The 25,044-nt window shown below is 45.8% G+C and overlaps 1 protein-coding gene across 5 annotated transcripts in view; it reads left to right on the forward strand.

Moving 5' to 3' along the window:
• Positions 1 to 25,044, forward strand: part of REXO5 (RNA exonuclease 5) — a 567,496-nt gene that overhangs the window by 420,598 nt on the left and 121,854 nt on the right. For all 5 annotated transcript variants that reach the window (XM_069210276.1, XM_069210273.1, XM_069210274.1 and 2 more), the window contains 2 exons: positions 8,160 to 8,252; positions 11,409 to 11,628. In XM_069210276.1, the coding sequence (XP_069066377.1) occupies positions 8,160 to 8,252; positions 11,409 to 11,628 (313 nt within the window). The remainder of the gene's footprint in view (positions 1 to 8,159; positions 8,253 to 11,408; positions 11,629 to 25,044) is intronic.

The following is a 25,044-nucleotide window of genomic DNA, read 5'->3' on the forward strand; positions in this document are numbered from 1 at the left end:
CTGGTCAGATGGACCTGAGCTAGTTGTGAATTGATGCTCCTACCACTGGTATCAATAGGCACATTTAGTTTGAATTTGGTGCCATCTAAGAGTCTGCAACTCTGACAGTTGAAAATGTAATTCTGTATGCTATGGAGGCTATATTCAAATTTGGTCAAGACTTGCATATGAGCTCCATAATTAATTAAATGAATGATGAATAAATGTATGAGTTTAAAGAGGTAAAGCAGGCTAATGCTAAGCAAGGGGTCAATGATGATCTGTGTTGGACATCACAGGTACAAAGGGACAACAAATGTAGAGAGGTGAAGTGACTGATTGGCTCCCTGTGCGCAATTATTCAACTTAATCATGGTGAAGAATCTGAAACCCCACCACAGGCATTTTCTACGAAAGGCATCTTACAGTGTAATGCCACTTCGAGTGCTGCTGAATGGTCAAAAAATAATACACATTGGTCAAATTAGTTTTGACACCCTTCTCCAGTTTTCCGTTAAGATTTTATAGTGGACCACGTTGAAAGCTAAATGAACAAGCACTCACATTGCGCCAGCTCCCTTTTCTCACTTTTCATCAAGTCTGTAGACATTGACTTTCTCCTTGCTATATAGTAGGGGAACTCAGCCTACCTAGAGTCAATGATGTCATAGGTATTAGCAAACTCCTGGAGCTGTGATACTGATATCCTTCCCATAGAATTGGCCGAATAGGGGAAATTTGAATTTTGTCATTGGTCAGGTCTGCTGGATAAAGCTCAGCATGTTTAAGAATGACATTCACCAGTGGGGTTTAAGACATGCACACAACAACCTTGACGTAAAATGGACACTAACAAGCACTTGGTGTTTTTGATGAATTGGAGTAAATGTATCTTCTTTTTTTTGTAAAATTGTTTTTATTAATATTTCAGTACAAGAAAATAAACATGCCCATGTACATCAGACTTCAGGCGTCCCACCATACTGTGTGCTCATTCCTCTGTTTCCCCCCCTTTCCAAAGCAAGGGTTGTATCAGAGAAAAACACCTACGAACGGCCAGCCTATTCACCCTCCCCTGGTGGACCCAACCCTCTCCCACGATATCTGCATAGGCAAAGTACAAAAACCTTACAACAAAAACAAGTGTCCAATCCCTTCAATTGTCAAGTCGAAGCTAAAAGCCAAGGAACGGAGAGCCCCCTTCCCGAACCTGAAGGCACATCCCTAATTCCACATAACCACCCTCCGCCCGAAGCTTCTATATATGAAAGAGATGCAGTGCTCGAAGACCGGGGCTACAAGTTGTGAGGGGAAGGCCCCATGAGAGAAACCTGACCAGGAGGTCCCAAATAAAGTAAAATCCACTGCGTGAGCGGTCCATTTTATCAGCTAGACGCTCCATGGCAAGGCCCCACCATAATCTCGAAAACCACAGGGTCACTGGAGGTGGGTCTGCCTTCCTCCAGAAGGACGCTAATGTGGTCTTTGCTGCTCCCTGCGCCAGCCACATAATGGCTCGGTCGCCCCGTGATTGATGATCCAGCTCTGGGGCTCGGAGGCCCAACAGGACGTGCTCGGGTGTTGTCTGCACAGGATAGCCCATTATCTCTTTCAGATGAGAGAGAATATCAGTCCAGAAAGGGTGTATAGTTGGGCATTCCCACCAACACCTGTCAGACGCCCGGGGGTATATTTTCTTGAGTTTCTCCGGACAGAGGTACCAGTTGTAGAGCAATTTATAGTGTGCTTCCCTGGTGCCCATCGAACGATTGTGTTTGATTATATCATGGAATAGGCGTTGCCAATGCTCCTCACTCACCAAAGCGCCCAACACCTGTTCCCAAAAGGGGATGTGTTTATGGATCAGCGCCCTATGCACTGATGTCAATATGTGGTACAGTTGAGATATACTGCCCCTCTCCACTCCTCCCCACTGCACAAAACACTCCATCGGGAGAAGCTCCCTGGTGGCTGCCTGCCTCACGGGTGGCTGCGAGACCCAATGCACCAGTTGCGTGTAATGAAAGTGTTCGGACGGTGGAAGATGAAAATCTCTTCAGCAGTTAGCAAACAAACTAATCTGATCACCGTGGAATAAGTCTACAATCTGCAAGCACCCACACTCCCTCCATCGATTGAAGGGCCGCAGATTCCCCGGGAGGGAAAGCCTTGTTGAAGTGAATGGGGGTATGTGGTGAAGGAAAGGAAGCAATCACATATAACCTCGTCACCTTATCCCACAGCTTGAGGGTGGTGGCAGTGGGGGTACTACGTTAAACATTCTGTGGGCGTGTTTCTTTGGGCCACCACAGAATATCCCACAGAGTCCTTCCCGTCACCGCCATATCCATATGCAGCCACAACCTATCGGACTCCTGGAGGGAGCTGCGTGCCAAGACACGCAGCTTAGGCGCACAATAATACCGGGGGAGATCAGGGAGCACCAAACCACCCCCCTCCCGGGGAGCGATAAGCACTTTGTAATATAATCTAGCCCTCAACCCCTGCCAAATAAACCTGGTGAACAACGCCCAGGCCTCCGAGAAGAATTCCGACGGGATATCAGTGGGTAGGCTCTAAAAGAGATAAAGAAAGCGAGGAAGCACCTTCACCTTGATGCTATTAATACGCCCCAACTAGGAAAGCCAAAGGGATGACTATATCTTAGTCACCATGCACTGACTTAAGCAAGGGAGGGCAGTTGGCTCGGAACAAATCGGACACTCTCGGAACCAACTTAACGCCTAGGTAAATAATCTCTTTTATAGCCCAAGTATACGGAAACATGGAGGGTATCAGGGCCATTGCCGGAACAGGCATTGTCAGATTAAGAAGATAGGATTTCCCCATATTTACTCTAAAGCCTGCTTGAAGGACGTCAATTGTTCTTGAAGTGACGGGCAAGGATCAGTGACGAACAGCAAAATGTCGCCCGCAAACAGTGAGATTTTTTGATAGTCAGCACCAATTTTAATGGCCAGAAAGGTGGGGCATGCTTGGATCCACGCTGCAAGAGGCTCCACACTGAGCGCAAAGAGCTACGGGGGGATAGAGGGCATCCCTGCCTCGCACCCCGCGACAGATCGAAAAAATCGGAAAACACTCCATTCACCAAGATACGGGATGTGGGACACAAATTACCATTGCAATGAATTGTTCCCCAAAGCCAAATCGCTGCATGGTGGCCACCAGAAATGACCACTCCACTCTATCGAGCGCTTTTTCAGCATCGAGCGCCAACAGAAGCGCCGGAACCTATTTCTTAGACACCTTTTTCATCAAACGAATGACTGACGCAGATTGTCATGCATTTGGCGGCCTTTGATGAAGCCCAACTGATCTGGGTGGATCAGCTCCGGCATGACATCCTCTAGCCTCTTCGACAGAATTTTAGAGTATAATTTGGCATTGAGGTTAAGTAGGGCAATTGGCCTATACGAGGCACAGAATTGGGGGTTCTTTCCCGCCTTGGGAATAAGTGAGATCAGAGCCTCCGCCATAGAGAGGGACACCGCCCCCTCCCCCTCACATGATTAAACAGTGCTGTAAGATGTCCTGCCAGCTCCGCGCTAAAAGACTTATAAAAGTGAGCAGTAAAGCCGTCAGGGCCAGGGGACTTGTGCAGGGGAAGTGCATTTATAGCCTCCTGTACCTCCTCCACTGTAAACGGTGCCTCAAGCATTTCATTCGTCTCCCTTGAGACCTGCGGGAGCTGGGCACCGTCTAAGTAACTTCTCTGAATTTGTGCCGACAGATGGTCTGATTGGTAAAGACGGGCGTAGAACCTTCTGAACGCCAATGGCTTCCCTCCCCCTCAAAAATGTTCCCTGCGCTCATCAGTAATTTGTCCTATATAATCCTTAGCTTGCTTAATTTGCAGTTGTCCCGCCAGGGAAGTGCCTATCTTGTTACCCTTGTCATAGTGGGTTTTCTGCAGCCTCAACAGTACCAACTCCGCCCTATTTGCATAAATAGATTGTAATTTACCCTTAACAGCGACCACCCTCCTCTGGGCCTGCCAGGACGGGGAAAGCTTACGGGCCCGTTCAGCTATTTGAAGTTCAGTTTCCAAAAGATGCTGATCCTCGTACTTTAATCTAAGGAGTGCAGACGCCAAGGAGATGAACGTGCCTCTGATGACCGCTTTAAAAGCATCCCAAACTGTAGGGGGAGGCGTTATTCCCCCCCCATTAAGCCGTAAGTACTCCCTGATAGCCCTCCGCAGCTTAGTAAGCGACACAGAGTCTCAAATTAGAACATTGGGAAAGTACAAGCGCCGGGCAGAAGGCTGGGACAGGGACCACCACTCCAGAATAATCTCCACAGGGGCGTGGGCCGAAATAACAATTGGGTGGATGATCACAGATTTCAGAGTCTGTTGCAGCAGCTTGCTCAAAAAAATATAATCTATTCGGGAATAGGATCAATGAGAATGAGAAAAGAAGGTGTAATCCTTCTCTGAACTTTTGAGGGCACACCAGGCATCAAAGAGCCCCATGCGGTGTATGGCAGATTTCACAGATCTCGTAAAAGCGCCGGTCTGTGATCTCTGCGCGTGTGTCATGTCCATCGCTAAATCCCAAACTAAGTCAAAATCACCCAACAAGATGATGTCGCCTTCCGTAAATCCCTCCAACCAGGAATTGCATAAGAAATTGGGTTTGACCACTGTTAGGGGTGTCACAGTAGCTACTGTACACTGCTGGCCCCCCCAGGTTACCTTTTATCATTAAGTATCTGCCCTCCTTATCTTGCTTGGATCCAGTCTCCTGAAAGTGAATCGCCTTATGGAACATGAGGGCCACCCCACAGTGTTTCGTTGGCGCAGAAGCAAAAAAATCTGGGGAAACTGTTTGTGTCGTAAGCGGTGTCCCTCCCCCATCTTCAAGTGCGTTTCCTGCAGTGCAACAACATCGTAATGGCGGTCGGCGAGTTATTTCCTCAATTGGGACCTCTTGTTGGGGGTGTTCAACCCTTTACCATTCCAAGATAACACATTCAACAGCACATCACATGAATCCAAAAGTGCTGGATGAAGCAATCTACTGCATTTTGGGCCACTTGCTCCCCTCCCCCCAACCTCTCCCACCCGACACCTCTGCTGTTCTCCAATTCCCTCACAAGGCTCTCACCGGACAAAAAGGGATAATGGACACAGATCCAATAGAAGAAACAACTCCTACATAACCCAAACCAAAAAACAAGAAAACACAGAATAGCAAACTTCCTTACTAGTGGCATTATGAGAACGGGGTGATACATCGCCTCCCCCCCCCCCCAACCCCCCCACCCCAAACCCATTCAGCTTTCCCGAATCAACAGTCATGGAAGTGCGCCTCTGAACCTCCCAGAAGTGGCAAGAGCGGAGTCCCATCAGGCAGGCAAGTCTTCGCCGAGTTCCACAGAGTTCAACCATTCCTCTCCTGAAGAAGGCTCAATGCCGTCACCCTGCCTCAAATAGGACCTCCACCTTGAGTCACCCCGCAGGCCCCCCGGATCACTCTAAAACAACGCAGAAACCAGACAGATGGAAAATGTCACTTCTTGGGGGTCCTCCTCCCCCTCCTCTGCTGTCTCCATTGCTCCGCCGAGGTGGAGGGGCCATCACCCCCTGCTAGGTCTCAGCAGCAGCGAGGCCTCCACCCTCGCTTTCCAACTGTAAGCCCAGCGCAGCTGCAGCCTCGTTGACTGTCATGTAGTGGCAAGCCTTGTTATGAAGTTCAAAAGCCAGGCCAAAGGGAAATGTCCAGCGATACCGTATGTTTTTTGCTCTTAGGGCCTTCGTCACAGGGCGGTATTGCTGCCTCCGTGCTAATGTTGCCCGTGCAATATCCTGATAGAGGGAGCATCGGCTCCCTGAAAGGAGGCAGTGTCCTGTCTTCTCGCCCGTAAGAGAATGCCTTCCTTGACCTTAAACGGCCAGGAGATCCTCCTTCGTAAGCGCCATCTCTCCTTCCTGTGACAGGCCTATACTCCCCGCTCCCACGAGGGCAAAATAGTTGGAGTCCCTGTTGGTCTGCGCCTTCCGCTGAGGCATAAGCTCCCCCAAGGGCCGTCCACACAGAGAATCCCATCTCCACGGGGTCACACCAGGACACAGGATGCCTCTCCTCTGCTGGGGTGCTTTGGCTCCTCACAGGGGGCCCGCCGATCTCCTGCTCAGGTCACGAAGGGAGGGGAGAAACCGCCATCTCCCTCCCCCCCTCCCCCCGGGCGCATCAGTCTCCCCATTGGACCACCACCCCAAGTCCTCTTGAGGGCTCCGCTCCGCACTCCCAGGGGTCCCTCCGGTAGGTACCGGGGGATGCAGCTACTCACCCAGGCACACCACTCCTAGCTTCCGTGGGGCCCCCCACTCGCAATGCCATCTTCTCCTTCTGTCCTGCCAGGGGCAACTAGTCTCCTTAGGGCACATCACTCCGAAGGGCCTAGTCTCTCCATGGCGTCACTGCACGGGCCCCCAGTACCATGCCAACTTCTCAGCACGCCCGGGGGCCGGCACCCCCCTCCAAGGGCACCATCCATGTGCTGGGAATCACCACCAGGCTGCCACCACCAATAGAGGCGGGGCCACCCCACCGGGGCCTCCGGGCCTCCCCAGCATGGAGCAAACCGCTCCTCCTCCTCGCCGCCGCACGGGCTCCTCTTCCAACAGTGCCCGCCGCGGTTTCACGCAGACCAGGCGAGGGGGAGGTCTCCTCTCCCTGCACGCTAATGTCTGCAGCCCCCGGTACCTTCTTGGGGCTCCAGCCCCTGGCTGCGTCTGCCCCACTCCTCCTGCAGCATGGCAGGCTGCTTGTCCCCCGAGGCCACGCAGCTCACAGTCCGTTCTGCTCTGCCTGGGGGGCCACTCCTGGCGGGTTTCACCCCCGCAGTTCCCCCTCCCCCGCGGCACCTGGAAACTTTACCGGGTCGGGGGTGGCATGGGGCTCCTCCACTGCGCTCCTAGATTCATGGCTTGAAGGGGTCGTTGACGGAGCCGTTGCGATTCACCTCCAATCGGCCATGTTGGTTGGCCCCACCCCTGTGTCTTCTTTTAAAGGAATAGATATGTTCAATCTGTTGGTGCCAGTTATAGGAACATTTGCAAAGTAAAATAACAATCAAATGTGAAACAGCTCTTATGATGTTAGGAAGTTTGGCCTCTGTCATCTGGGGCAGTACAATTAATTGGAAAAGTGTATTCAAGGTTTGCATTGTATTATCGGAAAGATAATGTATGGGGATATGCACTTTTATGATAACCCTCTTCTATAGTAAGTACTTTATTGGTGTAGTCCAGTGGTTCCCAACCTTTTGATTCCTGTGGACCCCCACTTTAACATTAATGAAACCCAGGGACCCCCACTGAATCATCATTGGAATCCGGGGAACCCCGCCTCAGTCATTATTGGAAGCTGGGGACCTAATTTCTTAATATTTGTTAATATTTTTTAATTTTCCTAGCAGTCGCGGACACCCTGAGAAGGTTTCGCGGATCCCCAGGGGTCCCCGGACCACAGGTTGGGAAACAATGGAGTCGTCCATTTAATGTAAAAATAAAAAATATATATTTCCTGAGATTTCTTCATGTGAGTTTTTTATAAAGGTGTTTCTTTGTAGATTTGTTTCTAATGTAGGTCTCATAAGTAGATCTGGTATAAAGTAGGATTTGGGCCAGAAAGTGGTAGACAAGCATGGCATAGTCACAATTTTAGTGTTCATTTTGAGGAGTTATTCTGATGGTGCGGATCTTTGGAGAGGAAGAAATGTGCACTTTTATATGCATTTCCCATCAAGCCTCCCAGTCGGTCTTAAGCTATAGAAATATGGATTATTTAAATAAGCATTGGAATGGTTACATTTTTCCAGCAGAATGTGATTTGCAGGTTTAACTCTATTCTGTAAGGTAATAGCATTTAATTCACCACATTTTCAGATGGTGTTAGCTTGTTTTGTTCTGTGAGTATCTGAAATCAGTTAAATTATTCTATTACATATGAACAGTTTTAGGTGCTCTAATTAAAAGGAAAGGTTTTCGACTTGAAGACCGATGCTTTATCTCACACAAAAAATGTTATTGAGTGTGTTCAGAACTGGTTATGCAAACATGAATTGTCTGTCCTTTTTGTAAAGTGTTCTGCTAAGCTACTTGTGGAAACACTTTTTCTGTTTTCCTAATATTTATTTTCCACTTACAGCCTTTTGTCTGTATTCAGTACGAAATACTTGAGGCGGCACAGCTGGCTGTAGAAATCTTAGATGGAGCCTGCATTGAAGGAAGCCTTATCAAGGTATGACATGCATCGAAAAGAATAGATAGTTATTCATGGTCGACCGCACTCCTGTGTTGTGGGAAGCACTATATAATTAGTGACTAGTTGAAAAAAAGGGTTTCTTTTAAATGTTAGGATGCAGCCAACCTTACTCCTCTGATGTGGGAAGGGAGAGGGACTATATAATTAGTGCCTAGGTGAAAATAGGGTTTCTTTTAAATGGTAGGTTGCAACCATATCTTGCTCAGGATGTGTCTGGATGTATCACATGGACACCTGGTAGATTTTAGACTGGCTATGAAGCCCGTTTACACACTCAAAATTTCTAGAAAATGTGGCATGCTTCTATTCCAGATTAAAATTGATTTAACTCCACTTAGCATATAGTCACATATACAAGAATCTTTATTACCCTATTTCAGCAAGGTGATCCATGATCTGCTACATGTTAACACATGCAATACTGAAAAAATGAAATGATTTGTACCCTATTTTTTTTTATTTCACCGTAAACCAGAAGTAGTTGAAACTGAAGACTAATAATAGCCCAGGGACCAGTAATGTGGTTACCACATGCAAACATAGAAAAACATATTTGGGTTTTACTATGACTGTAAGATTGGGAAGAACTCTTTATACTTAAAATGTAATGTGAAATGTGAGGCCTCAGGAGTTTTGGTAACTGACAGTTCAAGGAGGTGAAGACTTCTAAATATGTGGTGTTTGTGTGAACGAAAATGAGTCTTGCAAGAGACCTTATGAGACGCCAATTTTAGTGTTGCAGGCACGGACTACAAGCCAAGCATTGGAGCTTTGAAAGAAACTTGTACGGAGGAGGGGACCATGATGATGATGATGATGATGAGCGTGTTGGCTTGTCTTAAATAGCAAGCCTGCCGCTTGTTGTGTCTGTGCTGGTCACAGAGCAGACCCTTTAACAGTGGCTCATTTTTTTCGTTGCCACTTTTACTTTCTCTGACATTTACTTCACGTCTGTTAGGTCAACAGCACCTTCACTTTGCCTGCATTGAGAAAGGCAATATTTGCTGCAAACTTCGGAAAGGCCTCTTTTATTGCAAGTAAAGTTAAGCATTAAGTTTTAATTATCTCAAAATTATTTGTAAGTATTTTGTGTCAATCTAGTTTTCTTAACTTTGAGGTTATATTAACATTGAGGTTCGTATAATGTTAGTTATTAGTTTAATTGTAATTTTGCAGGTGGTGGTCACCAGCACGTATTTTTGGAGGCTAGGATTTATTTTTCACCTTCAGACTTGTGACCCGTGGCAGTGGAGAGAAGGGAGAAAGAATGACGAAGAGAAAAATTAAAATAGTGACAAAGATAGGGAAACCTGCAAGGGTGAGATGAGAAACAGGAAGTGTAGGGTGGTAGAAGAAAAAATGCTTGAGTTGGACTCATGGCCATAGACTCAAGACCACCCAGACATGAGGTTCAACAAAGTCAGCAGCGGGCTCCTAACATTGTTTTGAGGACCCGCACTTGTTTCTTTTACAAATTAGACTGTGAATGTATTTAATAAGATATAAGGTCAGGGTTATCGTAAGAGTTGGAATAGGGTTTGCAATTAACTTAATTCAAGGTTAAGAGGCATTATTGTAATACAGTATAAACAACCTTGATATGTTTACATTATTCAAATTATATTGAGGAAAGGGTTACAGTTAGCTTTGCACTTACAGCATGGTTATTACATTTTTTGTTTAATTAGATTAAAATAGGATTAGAGTTTGCAGTTATGTATTATAAATAACTTGCATTAGTTTAATTTAGGGTTGTAGCTAGGGTTAATTACATCTAAGATTACAGTAAGGGTTAATATTAATAGAATTCAATGTAATTAAACCAAATCGAAAGAGGATTACGTGCATAGTCAGCATCATGATAAAGTTAAGCTTATGAAAGAGAGATTACGTGAGAGTACAACAAATTAAGTCACTCAGTGTTATGTATAGATGAGCAAAGTAACAGTAGGGTAGTAAAAGGTGATGAACTAAAGACATGCAGCTCATTCAACCAATTGCGCATCATTCTGTAGGAGTTGCATTTGAATTAAAAGTCCTCTGCACTGTCCATAACGACTACCAGGGTAAAGGACCTGCCTAACTAAACAAATGAAGCAATTCACTATGCTTATAATCATAACAGTTCATCAGCAGCATAGCCTTCAAAGGCTGAAACACTGAGTTAGGCCCATGGTCTTAGGTTGTGGAATGTACTGAACTAAAACTTCATGCCTGAATAAAATTACACGTGTTTCAGAGAAGGGCTAATGACCAAACTGTTCAGGATGGCTAACAACTGAGGTCATGCATTTGGGCGTACTGACAGATGGGTGTCCAGCTGGACCTTTCCTCCCACCAGTTGAATTCCAATCCTTTCACAGTTACAGCTCCCCAGGACATCACATAATCAGGCTAAGCAAATGTAAAACATTTTACCTGCAGTACTCATTCATTGGAATCTTTTACCAAATACAGAGCTTTTTAAGACCTTATTTTTCACCAAGATGAATGAAGGCCTTGTTGAACTTTGGAGAAAAGATAAATCAGTCTTATTGCCAAGTATAGCCTGGAAAATCACTGCTCCTACGTTTCCATGTTATCCCTTTTTGCAATCACATGTGGCAAATGCCTGCTTTGCAAGTCAGATTAACGTAATGGTGCATAACATAATAAAACTGACTAACATAACAAAATGTAACTTCTTTACCGATCTACCTTATTTTCTCACTTGTGATCACAGAAGCGTTAAATAATGTCCTCTTTGCACTGATTCCTCTCTCAATTCAGAAATCCTCATTAATAAGGGTTTTAGAGACTTTCGATTTTCACATAATTCAGTCTTAAGAGTAATATATACATCTACCTTGCTTTCAGGTGATGGTCTCATATCTGTCTAGTTATATATTCCAGTTGCTGATGTGAAATGCGTCTCCAAAGATTATACTCTGAGTTCATTAGGTGACAGGTTGGATACTGAGCTTTCCCCACTGAGACACGCCTTCTGTTTGTCTTTATCTTTTGAGGTGAAAACTGCATCAACCAACATAAATGCTCAGGTGTAATTATGGACTTCTAATGTGATATTTGTGGTAATGGAGCATGTTCAGTAAGCCTTTGTTTCATCTGTGTATTTTTTTTGTCATCTGAAAGGTTCAAAGGCCCATCAGAGAAACAACGCTGGACTATGACAGTATTATTAGGGAGCTGGACAGAGACATTGAAACAGAAACCATTGTTTATGTGTCTGGAATTAAGAAATCTGAAACCAAAGAGGATCTGCAGCTGAGATTCAGTCATTTTGAAGGCCTTGAGCACATATTCCTGCCCAGGGATTCCACAAGCAGAAAAAACAGAAAATACTGTTTTCTAAGTGAGTAACATGTTCAGTGTGTCCGAATGTGTGCCTTAACATTGTAAAAGTTTGCTTCTGAATTACTTTCAGGTCTTTCCTCTGGGTCATTGTTTGGTTTGTATCAGTGATTGGTACTGGTGTTTTAAAAATGGCGGTGCCCTAGGCTACTATTGCACTCCAGCTGAATATTGATTGATTTGTCACTTTGTACTCTCTTTGTACAGTTGACTCTCTGAGAACAGGTAGGTGGAGCAGTTGAGGGTTACTGAAGCAAATAGTAGGAATTTTGTAACTCGGTTACGGTTTCACTGCTAGCCATAATAAATCCAACACCCATCAGTTATTTTAGAAATAAAAGGTCATTATTTACATTATGTGTAGAAAAAGTAAATCAGTTACTGTTTAGCAGAACAGAAAAAAAGCTTGGAAGTCCTAGTACATTCTCTGCCAAAGACGTCACCAAATAGCACAGTAGAGTGCTGTATTAAAGAGAACATTGAGACATTTTCACAGTCCTATCCTATGACCTGGAGATCACAATTACTTGTCAGTGTCTGGCAGTCTTTGTCTCTCAGTTCTTTGCTTGGGTAATGTGTCAAAATTTCTAAATGTGGCAAACAGAATATTGCAAATGTATTAAGTGAACTATGATTGGTCTGGCCCTTGTTCTTGTTTCAAGGTAGGCCTGACTTTAAGTATGGGTAGATCAGTTTTTTTGAGGTTATATATCAGATAAAGCAATATCAGAAACAAACCACCCAAAGGTTAACTGGGATTCCCATCCCACAAAAACTGGGATTTCTGATTGGTCAGAGAAATTGGTCCTAATGTCATATGTAGTGTCCATTTAATAGAGCCTCAGAAGATCGATTGGTTAATAACAGAAGACACCAGACAGATATAGAGGGGGACCTACTATTGACCAAACTATAGTCACAAGAGTCATTAATCCATCAAAAGATCGTAGCAATGGAAATGGGCCTTAGCACTCAAAGTAGGAGCCTGGTTTATTCCTTGACCCGGTTGAAAGAATGTGCTGCAAAGGAAACAATGAGGGAATCACAGAGATGGTACTTTGGTAATCTGACTAATAAAATGCACAATGAGGCCACACTAGCTCAGTGGTAGTTTAAAAAAAAAAGGAGGATAAAAAAGCTGTGTGCAGTGAATTCAGAGCACATTACTGCACGGCTATTAATGTTGCAAAGAAAATATATTATACTATCTGAATTCCGTAAGCAGGGAATTATACAAATCAGTTGTCCAGTATTATCAAATAACTCAGCCAGGTAAAGTTCTGATAACTATTGTGTCTGCAAGCTGAATTTTTTGTTAGCAGTACAGACTTTTTCTCTTCTCCTCACCTCTCTATTTGAGGTTGTACATATGATTATTACCGCCAATCCCAAGCAGTCATCAGCATGGTGTGCAGTTTTGCTCACTCCTTACCAGCAATCATTTCAAACATCATTAATACTTGTCTTTGGAGGTCAAACTGCTTGTACAAATGGACAATACAACTATCAGGTTCTCAACAAGCAGGGAGGGACAAGATCAAGGCTGCTTTCGCACGAAGCCCAAACAATATGGAAATGGCTCTTAGCCAGAAATGGCTCTTAGCCAGAAATCTGACAATCATTGCTATGCAGCTTCCAAGTGTACAAAATGGTCATGCAAAATCTCTCAGCTGATTCTGCAAGAAAATCACAAGTGGGTTTTGCACCATGACGACGTTCAGGACTTATTTAATCTGTGGGGCACACCTTCCTAAGACCTGTTTGCCACAGCAGGAAACAAAAAATGTCAAAGCTTCGCCTTGAGGTATTACCTACCAGGAATGCCTTGTGGATACTGGTCCAGCAAATTTCTTCACGCTTTTCCACCGATTCGCCCTGATACCAGCAGTTCTCATCAAGCTGTCCTACTCAAGAGCCAAGATGATCCTAAAATCTTCAGAGTGGCCACGCCATTGGTGGTTCACGGACCTTCTTCACCGGTCCATCCATCCACATCTGTGGCCGCCATGCAGGACAAACCTCCTGACGAAGTTTCAAGGCTGGATACTGCATCCCAATCTTTCCTCCCTGAATTTAGTGGCCTGGTTTCAGAGATAGTACAGTGTGGACACTTGAATCTGCCAAAGGAGTGCATGGACATCCTCAAAGAGGCTAAGCGGCCTTCCACCCGTTCCGCATATGCCTCAAGTGGAAGAGATTCTGCATTTGATGTCCCTTCAAAAACGTGGACCCCACTTCTTGCCAGAAGGACGTTATACTGCCATATCTACTCCAGCTGGCAAAATCCGGCTTGCAGTTTGCTTGTGTAAGGGTTCACTTGGCAACCCTAACAACTTGCAGAAAATGTCCTTCACAAACCTCTTTATTCACAATCCCAGTCATTAAGAATTTTCTAGAGTGATTGACAGAGGTTTACCCTCCCATTAGGCGTCCTTCTCCTCCCTGGGATCTTAATATTGTACTCTCTCTCGTCTAATGCAAGATCCTTTCGAACCTATTCGCAAAGCATCCCTGCAACACCTTTCCTGGAAAACAGCTAAAGTATTTTTTAATGCTTTATTGCATAATTACTTAAAATAATTGCAACCGTACAAAAGGAAACGTTAAAAACACCATAAAACAATTTATACATTCTTGCTTTCTTTGTGGTTGTTAGGCCAGATAAGCCAGATTCACGTGTTGATCTTCTTCAGTTGTATAGTCAAGCATACTGGATCAACACTGAGTTACTGACTAGGTAAATTAGACCTACTGAAAGGGGCTCTAGGTGAAAAACATCAGAAGGCGTTTTTTTTTTTTTTTTTTTACTAATAAAATCTAAGTAGTCCAGTCTACAGGTGGGATATGGAGAGTGCAGTTGGTGGAAATGCTGCGGCCATTGCTCGAAAGCCCAGAGCTTACAGTGTTCATTTCCTACGCCAGCTGAGGACCTGTTTTATCATCTTGTTTTTTTGTGGCATTTTTTTAAAGAGTGTTCTATTTTTAAAATACATTTTGCAAAACAGGCCATGTGTTGCGGAGTCAATCCTTTCAGACTTAACAGGATAGCCTGCTGGCATAATCTGATACCATTGGCGCTGAAGATGTTTTTCAGATACAGCTTTTTCCAGGGTAGTAGAGTGGGGCAAATACAAAGGATGGGTATGAAGTCTTCCCGGTGATGTGCGCAAAGTCTGCATCTTCTGCTGTTTGTGGGTCTATGCCATTTTGGTGCAGCCTCCAATGAAGGTGGTTTTCAGAGTCTGGCATGTAGCACCTTTATTTTTAGTGACATTTGTAATATTTCTGCCATGTAGGCTGATGTTTCAAGTACCGGTGCCCCTATAGTACTGGGATGTTTGACACTCTTTTCTTTAGGTGTTATGAGAGCACCCTCTCCCTCTGCACACTGCTCCTCTTCTTTGCTGAAGACCTCCTCTAATTCTTCCTGTGTAAGTGAGACGACCCAGCGCGGGGAGGTTGATTGTTTTGCTAAGGCTGGTGATACTGGACCCAGCTTTATCTGCCTTCCTTCTATGCTATTTTCTTAGGGGGCGTGGTTTCTGGGTGTCCCACCCCTGCCTCTTATCGCTATGATTGGAGATACAATGGGATCCCATTTTTGAGGTTGGATGGTGTGCTCAACTGAATTGTCATGAGCTATATGGAGGGTTGTGTGCTTGATGCACTTGGGATGTAACACTCCGGCATGTATTCTTGTACCGTTTTACTTGGAGGAGAGGCTTCCCAGGAGGTGGCCAGTGTAATGGCACTGTCACTGAAATACCTCCAGTTGGGCTGTGGTCTTGAAAATGTTCCTCCTAGGGGGGTAGGGGGTTTGTGGCAGGTGTTTTTCCCCAGTGATGTGAAGTACTTGTCTATTCCTTGGCCCCCTGTGCCTGTGTTTCGGCCTCCCCCTTGTGCCTGCTTGTATTCTGTGGGGGTGCACACCTTTAGCTTCTTGAACTTGATTGACTTCTGGGGGTTTGCCTCTATTGTGATTTGATGCCTCCTGGCGTGCTTCATTTTCCCCCACCCTGCTTGTTGGAAGCTGCTTTCTCTTTTTTCATTAGGTTTTGGATCCAGTTGTGGGCACTCAGGAGAAGGGAGCTGCGGGTTCTCATAATCACTTGCTATTCCCACACACTCTTGGTGTCTGTTGGCTATGACTGATAATGTCGCTGCTGATTGCAGAATTGGAACTTGGTGGTATGGCAGTGCACATACCTCGATTCCTAGGACGCACCCCTCTGGTCTTACTGTAGGCCTGCTGGGCTGCTGCTGGGGCCTTCCAGGCCCTTCTGGATCCTGCTGAGCCCTGCTGGTTGCCCTGTTGTGGTCCTAGTTGGTCCTGGTGGGGCCGGTTGGTTCCTGCTTGGGTATAGGCCATACGAATTGAGGCAGGGCGCCGCGCTTCACTCCCCTTGTGAGGTGCCCCCAAGAGAGTGCAGCTGGCACACCTCTGGTGGCTAGCGGGTCTCACCGGCCCCCTCACAAGCTGCACCCAGACCTAGCAGGGCCACTTCCGTGGAGGACCAGGGCTCTCACTTGGCAGCAGCCGCCTAAAGATGCCACGCTCGCGCTTCACCTGCCTTCCCTTTCTCCTCCTCCTGCCTCACTGTGCACTGCGCTCCGAAGAAGAGAGAGGAAGGACGAGAGGGTGAGGAGCAGTGGGAGCTCTCAGCGGGTCTTTTCGGGTCAGACCGGCCCACGGCTGTCTGGCTGCACAGAGGACCGCTCGTCCGCGACCGTGCTCTGCTGCATCCTGCGTGGCCTGATCCACTTCCTGGTTTCACGCTGTACTTCCGGTTCAGCACACTGCTTCCGTAGCCAAGAGTCTGGAAATAGAAAGTTATTAATAGCTTCCTCAAAGCGACACTCATGCTCTGTACCTAATGCTCACCTTCTAGGGGTCTGAAACGTCCTTGTGGCTATAACATCGGCTCGCAGGGTTTGCAAAATACAGGCACGCGGTTCTCACGAATCATATACAGTCTTCCACTCCAACAAAGTAGTTGTGAGAGCTCATCCTGAGTTTCTCTCTAAGGTTATTTCGGATTTTCACGTTAATCAGACCCTATCTTTTCCAACATTTTTCCATAATCCCTCCACTCCAGGGAAAGATCTCTCCATTCCCTGGATGTAAGAAGAGTTTTAAAATTCAACTTAGAAAAGGCATGAGACATATGTATGTCAGACCAACTATTTATCAACTATCGTCCGGTCTGTACTGGTTTGGCCTCTTCTAAACAGTCCATTTACCAATTGATTGTTTCTTGCATCCTCTTATGTTACCAAAAGGCTAACACTATTAGCTAAGCCTAAAGCACACTCCACTAGGGTAAAGCAGCTACAACTGCTTTGTTAAGAAATATCCCTTTCCAAAGCAGCCAGCTGGAGATCTCTCCGTATGTTTACCAAGCATTATTGCTTAAAGTCGGATGCTAAAGCAGATGCTCAAGTAGGGTGGGCCTCCCTTAGGAATTTGTTTGCGTGAAATTGCATTTTTTTTTTTGTCCTCTCCACCGCCTTAAGCCGGGATGGGCTTGCTACTCTATTCAGTGCTTATGACTATAAATGGAAATCCCTTACGAGAGAAGGAATAGTTTCTTACCTGTAACTCCAGTTCTTTCGTTGGGGAATTTCCTTTATAGTCATAAACAACCCTCCCTCCTCCCAGGTGGACAGGACAATATTTATCACTCTTCTAAAGTGTCATCACAGGCAGGTCGCCTTAAAAAAGAACTGAAGCAACTGTCACCTGCTCAGCATGATGGAATACTGGTGGTCTCTGGCTTCATAAAGACACAACTTCTATTTTCACTCATGTAATGGCAGCCTATGGGGCTACACCGTCCTAGCTTGCTTCATCTCTGTTACCCCCACAAAAGAGTTTGTGAAAGAAATTTTTGCTGTTTTAAAATTAAAAATGAAGAATTGGGCCTTTGTAGCCTTCTCCTAGGGGCTGCGTTAAGACTTTCTCTCTTAAATGACTCTGCAGGCCTTACTGAAGAAAGTTGAACATCTCCACTTAAGAGGATATATTGTGAAGACGTACTCCGGGTCCCCGCACGTGTGCGGGACTATTCAGTGATTACGACTTTAATGGAAATTTCCCTATGAGAGAACTGGAGTTGGAGGTAAGAAACTATTCCTTCTCCAGTATTCGATCTTTCATAGATTCACATGCTTGATTCTTTCCCCGTCGTCGAAATCGAAGTGGGCATCCCATGGTACCATTGAATAGCAGTATAGAATGCCTACATAGAAATCAAAGTTTAGGACATTCACTTTAATAGCTTATTGACAGCATTAAAAAAAGGACCTAAAGTTCAGACAATCAGGGGACAGCTCCCTTTAGAACCCTTATCAAAGAGGCTCCAGTCCCTCAGATTTTCTACTGCACGTCATGTGAAGGGAGTCTCTCTGAGCTCTGCTCAGTTTTTTCTGCATACTGGTATTGTAAGAGTTCTAATGTTACTGGCATTATGACTGATAGTTCGAATTGTTGGGGAAGGAAAAGGCTACACGCGGAGCCCCCCCCCCCCCCTCCCCCGCCCAGGATTGTATTTACTTCTACCTTCAGCATAGGTTGAAAGACTTATGATCTGTCCCCACCTTCTCTACAAAAACAGGTGGAAGAAGATGACCGTTACTACAAGGAGTATTGCCAACAGCCCACTGTTCCTGATAGATCCACACATCAGGAGGAGCACCATCAGCGACATGACCAGTCTCATCCCTATGAAGATATCATACAAGTGCCCATGTCTTTGTTGCAGGACCTACAGGGTATGTTTGCAGACTACAAAAGGAGATGTGCTGAATCTGCTCGACCACCTTCACCTGAGCAGTTCACTGTTCCACTTCCACGCCCATTGCCAAAAACTCCATATTTCACTCTGCCACCAACGATGCCCAGGATGACCACGGCATCCAACATTGCGGCTCCCCCAATAGAGGACCCATCTTAATAGGAGGACAATCAGGAGGAAGGAGAGATTCCTCAGGTTCGCTCAAACCAGGAATCGGATGATTACCTAGTGGCCACACAATCTTCATAACCCCCCAACCACTAGAATCCCCTCCCGATGATATATGAGAATTCATAACCTTATGGAGAAGGCTGCAAAAAGGTTTCAGCTCCTAATGACTGTTAAACTGTCAGACTGTTTCCTATAGAACCTCAAGGAGCCTGCAAGAAAATCTGTGCGTGCTATTCCCATAGTAGAGTACATCTGGCAGGGGGGCACAAATATAATGCTGAATCCAGCTCTGGTGGCTGAGGTCGTAGCACAGATTGACAAAAAGTGCAAGATCCATGAAGATTCACCAGCCTGCTTAGTGGGCCATCCAGAGGCAGATTTGGTTATTGCACAAGCAGCTCAAAGCCGCAAAAAAACAAATCTACGCCTGTTTCAGCCCCTCCATACTTGGAAGGCAGACCCCCAGGCATCCTAGGCAAAAGATTTGTCATCAGTGTCTGCCATTACAGTACACACACTGAACATGCTCTTGCTATATTGGGCCGCTGTGACTGGCAGATGTGGTTGGATATCAGGGGACTGATCAATCTAGTGTCTGGAGTCACAAAAATGGAAGCAAGGAAAATCCTTCAGGAAGGAGAGAGAATATCCTAAGAAATAATCGACTGCGCAAAGAACATCGCATCTATTGGGTTTGGCCACTTGGCGGGGCAGCAGTCTTATGGTGGCAAGGATGGTTAAAGTCCTCCTTGTTTAGACTTGAAGGCCAAACAAAAATATTGGACATGACTTTCAACAGAGAAGCCCTTTTTGGAAAGCATATTGATGAAGCGCTGCAGTCCATCAAGGCTGACAAAGAAACAGAAAAGTCGCTGGGAACTTTACAATTCTGTAGAATTGCCCTTCTGGGGAGCAGGTGGTAGAGGACTCTTTACATACAGAGGACGCTATCAGCAACTCCATCAACCTTATCAACAACAATACAGGCTGTATTAGCAACAGCAGTCCTATCACCCACCACCTGCAGCAGCCTAGAGCAAGCAAGGGCCTTGCTGAAAGCAAATCCCTCAAGGAAAAGAACCCAGCAGGAAGCAATGATCTTTCTCGAGTGTCGGCTACACCCAACCCCTCACTACCGGTGGACGCAAACATCTCCAATTACTCCCATCATTGGCAGGAAATAACAGCCAACAAGTGGGTATTGGGCCTTGCCACCTATGATCAGACCCTAGAATTCCTCAAACGACAGCCTACAATTACCCCAAGGGGAGTGCACCCGCCTCATCTTCACTTACTTCAAGAAGAAGGCTGCACTATGCTGAGGAAAGGGGCACTTGAAAAGATTCCTCAATCTCAAAATGGAATGGGTTTCTACTCCTGAAAGAAATCGGGGAAATGGTGACCCATTCTAGATCTACGGAAGTTAAACGAATTTCTAGGCAAGCAATCCTTCTGGATGATCACGCCTCTGGACATCTTACTGCTCCTAAATCACAGAGACTATATGACAATACTAGATTTACAGGATGTGTCCTTCCACATCTCCATACATCCTAAGCATCGAAAATTCCTGAGATTTACAGTAGCCAGTACACAATACCAATTCAGGGTCCTCCCCTTGGGTCTCAAGTTAGCTCCAACCATCTTCACAAAATGCCTCGCTCCTGTGGTGGCTTCACTGAGAAGCACTGGATATCCGGTATTACAATACCTTGACGACTGCCTGATAAAGGCGACCACAGCTAGTCAAGCAAAGGAAGGCACCTCTGCATGCCTTACGTTATTCAGCAATTTGGGACTCACGGTCTATCATCTCAAATCATCGACTATGCCATCAGCAATCATAGTGTTCCTAGGTGCAACTTTGGATACCATGCAGAACAAAGCTTTTCCATCGCTAGGCATATAGCAGAGACTTCAGCGTTTAGCCCTGGAGCTACAAACAAAAAAGTCAGTTTCAGTGCATCTGTACAAGTCGCTCTGGGGGATGATGTCCTCATCCATAGATCTGGTTCCTTTCGCCCACTTAAAAATGAGAACTTTACAAGAGGTAGTTGACAAGCAGTGGATATAAACAGTTGAATCCTTCAACCTAGTAAAGATTACATCGAAAATGATAGCAGCACTATCACGCCCACACCATCTTTCCAAGGGCCTTACATTCCTGCCTCAGGTTCGCCACTGTCATCACCATGGACACTCCCTAGAAGAATGGGGCGGACATCTTCAAGACATCTTCATGATTTATAAATTCAGAGGAAGTGGTCTCCAACTCAGCAGGCCATGCACATCAATCACCTGGAGCACAAAGCAATTTATCTCAGCCTCCAAGTGTTGTGAATCCATATTTGTTTTTATTGGGAAGGAGGAGATTAGCTGAGCCCCTTGGCTTGCAGGCCTGTGCCCCGTCACCTAGTGAATTTTACCCTATTTGTGTGCTCTGTTATAGTCCATTTATTTTATTATTTCTCTTAAGGTGCCTGCCATTCTTATGGTTATAAAATTGTCTTGATTTGCATCATAAGTGCCACTCTGTGAAGGCATCACCATCAGGGTCAAAATCAAGTGATGTACTTAGGTATTCACATCATGTCCCTTTCCCACTTACGTGTGACAGGAACATAATGTACTTGTGGTGGGAATTGTTTACATAATTGCTTCCAAAGACCTGCCCCCTTATCTATTGCTTGGGAACATAAATGTGTCAGGGGTCCTACAAGATCTGTATAAATGCAACTCACGCAGACATGGTTATCAGAGGGATTTCTACCAGATGCTATCTACGCCTTCTTTCCTGCAGAATTTAGCCTTTGTGTCCCCACGGAGTCTGACCTAGACATCTTTCCAAGATAACGAGGGTTGGGGGGGGGGCGCTGCTCATGGTCATGGTACTGGCAGATTTGGTTTATCACACCTAGCTCTCATTAGGTTAGGGATAAGGTTCTCTATGCTATGAATTTTCATTGTTTATTATGAGATTGTGGGGGTCTTTGTATTCACGACTCTCATCTCCACAATCATGCGTCTTTTATTATGCATTATCCTAATCATTGCAGCACATGCATTTTATTGTAGATCGCAGCCTTATCAGTAAACTCATTGAGAACTCTCCTGCATCTCCTCTATTGCCTGTGTGTGACTTAGACTTATCGCTAACATGAGTAAAGTGTAACTTCCGTTCACCATGACTCCCTTGAGATATTGCAATCTAGACTCCAAGCGAAAGGTTGCCAAAAATCACCTTTTACTGTTTGTGTTTTTGATGAGGTACTGCTTGTAAGCCGGGAGGGTTGGGCTGACAGTTGCGACTTGAAGGATTGGCCTAGTCGCCTACAAACAAAAGTGCTGTCATCACTAAATCGGCAGTCTCGCCTAGGAGCGAGAGGCCAACTACGACATGGGGCCACCAAACATGGTGTGTTGGCACTAATTTATGGATATCCTGAGTATCTGTCTCACACACATCGGGTACTCTAAGTTCCGTTATACAGAGATGTCCGTGGTCTTGGGGGTAATCCTTCTCAGCTGAACAGTGAGCACCTAACTAGGCTGTAGGTTGTTCAAGCTTGAACTTTTAAAAGGATTTTATCCCCATTTGGTGTTCCATCTCTGCACCCATTATTCAACATGGCTAACGATGTACACATTTCAGAAAATGTCAGGCATGCTTTAAAGCAACATTTAGTAGCCCATGGCTTAACAGATAAGGGCAGGGATGTCACATTTATTGTGAAAGCTCATGAGGCATACTAAACAGAAACAGTCTATGCTTTGGTTACCTTTCCCGAGGAAGACACTACAACATGCACACATACCAAATTTCAAGTGTACCGCAGCAGTACAGAGCAAATCAGTATCTAGTGATAGCCCTTACTTATCAAGAACAACAAAATTGGTTCAATGGCTCCCTTTTACATGTAATACAACCCATGAGATTAGGTCCTTTAAGTAATGACAAGCCAACGTGGCCCATGTTTTCCACATACGCACCACTTCCTGGCGTACAGGTTATGCAAATAGCCGACGTATGTGCACTTTAGAATGAGCTAGTACATCTTTACGGACAATTAGAACAATTAGCTCTGCTGACCTTGAACACCGCCCCAGCATGGGCTGCACCAGCTGGTCACCAATTTGCTGCTATCGGAATTAACCCACAAACAATACATTATATCATGGGCAAAGCGCCTGCATAATGTGAAAAGATTCAGTTCTGAATAGCACAAAAAACTAACCAGCTGGAAGCAGTCTTTCCTGATACAGCAGCCTAAGATGAACATAGAATTCTCAGTGTGCTTGCCATTGGGAATGGTTCCCTCAGTGGGTGACTGCACCACTTGAGGTAGTTCTTTGCTGCAATTTACACCACCACTCATGGTACCCTGACACTTGCCAATTTACCGGAAGTGTTAAAACAGATTCAAAATGAGCAAGGAACTGCTCCAGCCACGGATTTGGGGATGAAACTGATGCTTAACTTCAACAGTCTCCTCAATAATACTAAGTAACATTAAAGGGGAAGTGGTAGCGTTGGTTATACCCCAGCGGCTCTGGGAGATTCCACAGTTGGAACAGGAGTGTCAACTACCGAAAATTATTTCCGATACCTATACCAGTATAGGTTGGGATAGTTTGGGAGTCAAGCCGAAAAAGCCTGAAATTTAGAGAACCGCCGCCAAGAACAGCACTAAAGAAGCACAAGAGGAGAGGAGGAATCGTGACATAAAGCAGTCCTTAACAGCTAGACTATTAGGTTCAGGCAGCAGTTTGCTTCATCACCTATTTGGGGTCCAAAGAGCACTGAATAATTTGCCAAGTGTCAACATCAGGACAGTGCGCGCTCTACGGGCAACGTAACGCAATAAACTAACTCTTATGAAATGTAATAATCCATGCATTATGTATTAATGCAGTATGTTAACCTTTTGCTTTGCAGAGATTCATGTTAAAACATAATTAATGCTTTTTGCAATGTATTGTGCATTTTCAAGGCTTTGCTGCAGTATTACAGGGTGTGGTTAGGGTGTGGTCCCTATTCTAAGCCTTTCTAGAATCCCTTCCTGCAGCCTGGCTGGGTGTGGCACGTGGGCGGGGCCTGGGTCTATTTAAGGGACCCAGCCCAGCTCCACGTGCTCACTATTCAGAGGTCCTGGTGCAGAGCAGTAGCATTTTCCTGAGCTCCTGTGCTGAAGGCCTACCTAGGATTTCCAGGCCCGGTCTTCATTTCCTTTGGTGATCTTCAAGCAGGGTGGTAAGACGGAGGTCGGGTTAGGCCCCGGACTCCGTTTTCAGAAATACTCGAATTTTGGGCCTTTTGGTTACATTGCGTGTGCAATGTTTTTCTTGGCATTAGACTCTTGCAGTTCGGATCGGCAGTGTGCGCAATCGTATCTTGGTGTTTAACTCTTGATGGTTGAATCGGCAACAGAGTGCTCGATTCATTCTTGGCATTTAACTCTTGCAGTTCGGATCAGCAGTGTGCGCAATCGTATTTTGGCATTTAAACCTTGATGGTTGAATCGGCAGGGCAATTTATTTTTATTTTTTTATTTATTTTTTTAGAGATGGGTAGCGACCCATCAGGCAAGGGTCGCTGCCCTGGGGGGCAAATTGTATTTAGACCATTTCTGCCCCCCTTGGGGGCAGATTGGGCGATTTTAGGTCAATCTGCCCCCAAGGGGGCAGAAACCACTAGGCACCTGTGATTTGTTTTTTGGCGCCAATGTCACGCAGGGGGAGCGACCCCGTAGGCAAGGGTCGCTCCCGGGGGGGGGGGGGGGGGTGGCTAGGGGGGGCAAGTTTATTTTAGGCCGTTTCTGCCCCCCCCTAGGGGCAGATCGGCCTATTATTAGGCCGATCTGCCCCCGGGGAGGGGGGGGCAGAAACCTCTAGGCACCAGGGCAATTTATTTATTTATTTTTATTTTATTTTTTAGAGATGGGTAGCGACCCATCAGGCAAGGGTCGCTGCCCTGGGGGGCAAATTGTATTTAGACCATTTCTACCCCCCTTGGGGGCAGATTGGTTGATTTTAGGTCAATCTGCCCCCAAGTGGGCAGAAACCACTAGGCACCGGGGATTTGTTTTTTGGCGCCAATGTCACGCAGGGGGAGCGACCCCGTAGGCAAGGGTCGCTCCCGGAGGGGGGGGAGGGTTGGGGGGGCAAATTTAATTTTAGGCCATTTCGGCCCCCCCTGGGGGCAGATCGGCCTATTAGGCTGATCTGCCCCCAAGGGGGCAGAAACCACTAGGCACCTGGGATTTGTTTTTTGGCGCCAATGTCACTCAGGGGGAGCGACCCCTGTAGGCAAGGGTCGCTCCCGGGGGGGGTGGGGGGGGGATTGGGGGGGCAAATTTATTTTAGGCCATTTCTGCCCCCAGGGTGGGGCAGAAACCTCTAGGCGCCAGGGCAAAGGTTTTTTTTTGTTTGTTTTTTTAGAGATGGGGAGCAAC

The sequence above is a fragment of the Pleurodeles waltl genome, chromosome 10 (genome assembly GCF_031143425.1).
Source record: "Pleurodeles waltl isolate 20211129_DDA chromosome 10, aPleWal1.hap1.20221129, whole genome shotgun sequence".
Classification (NCBI taxonomy): domain Eukaryota; kingdom Metazoa; phylum Chordata; class Amphibia; order Caudata; family Salamandridae; genus Pleurodeles; species Pleurodeles waltl.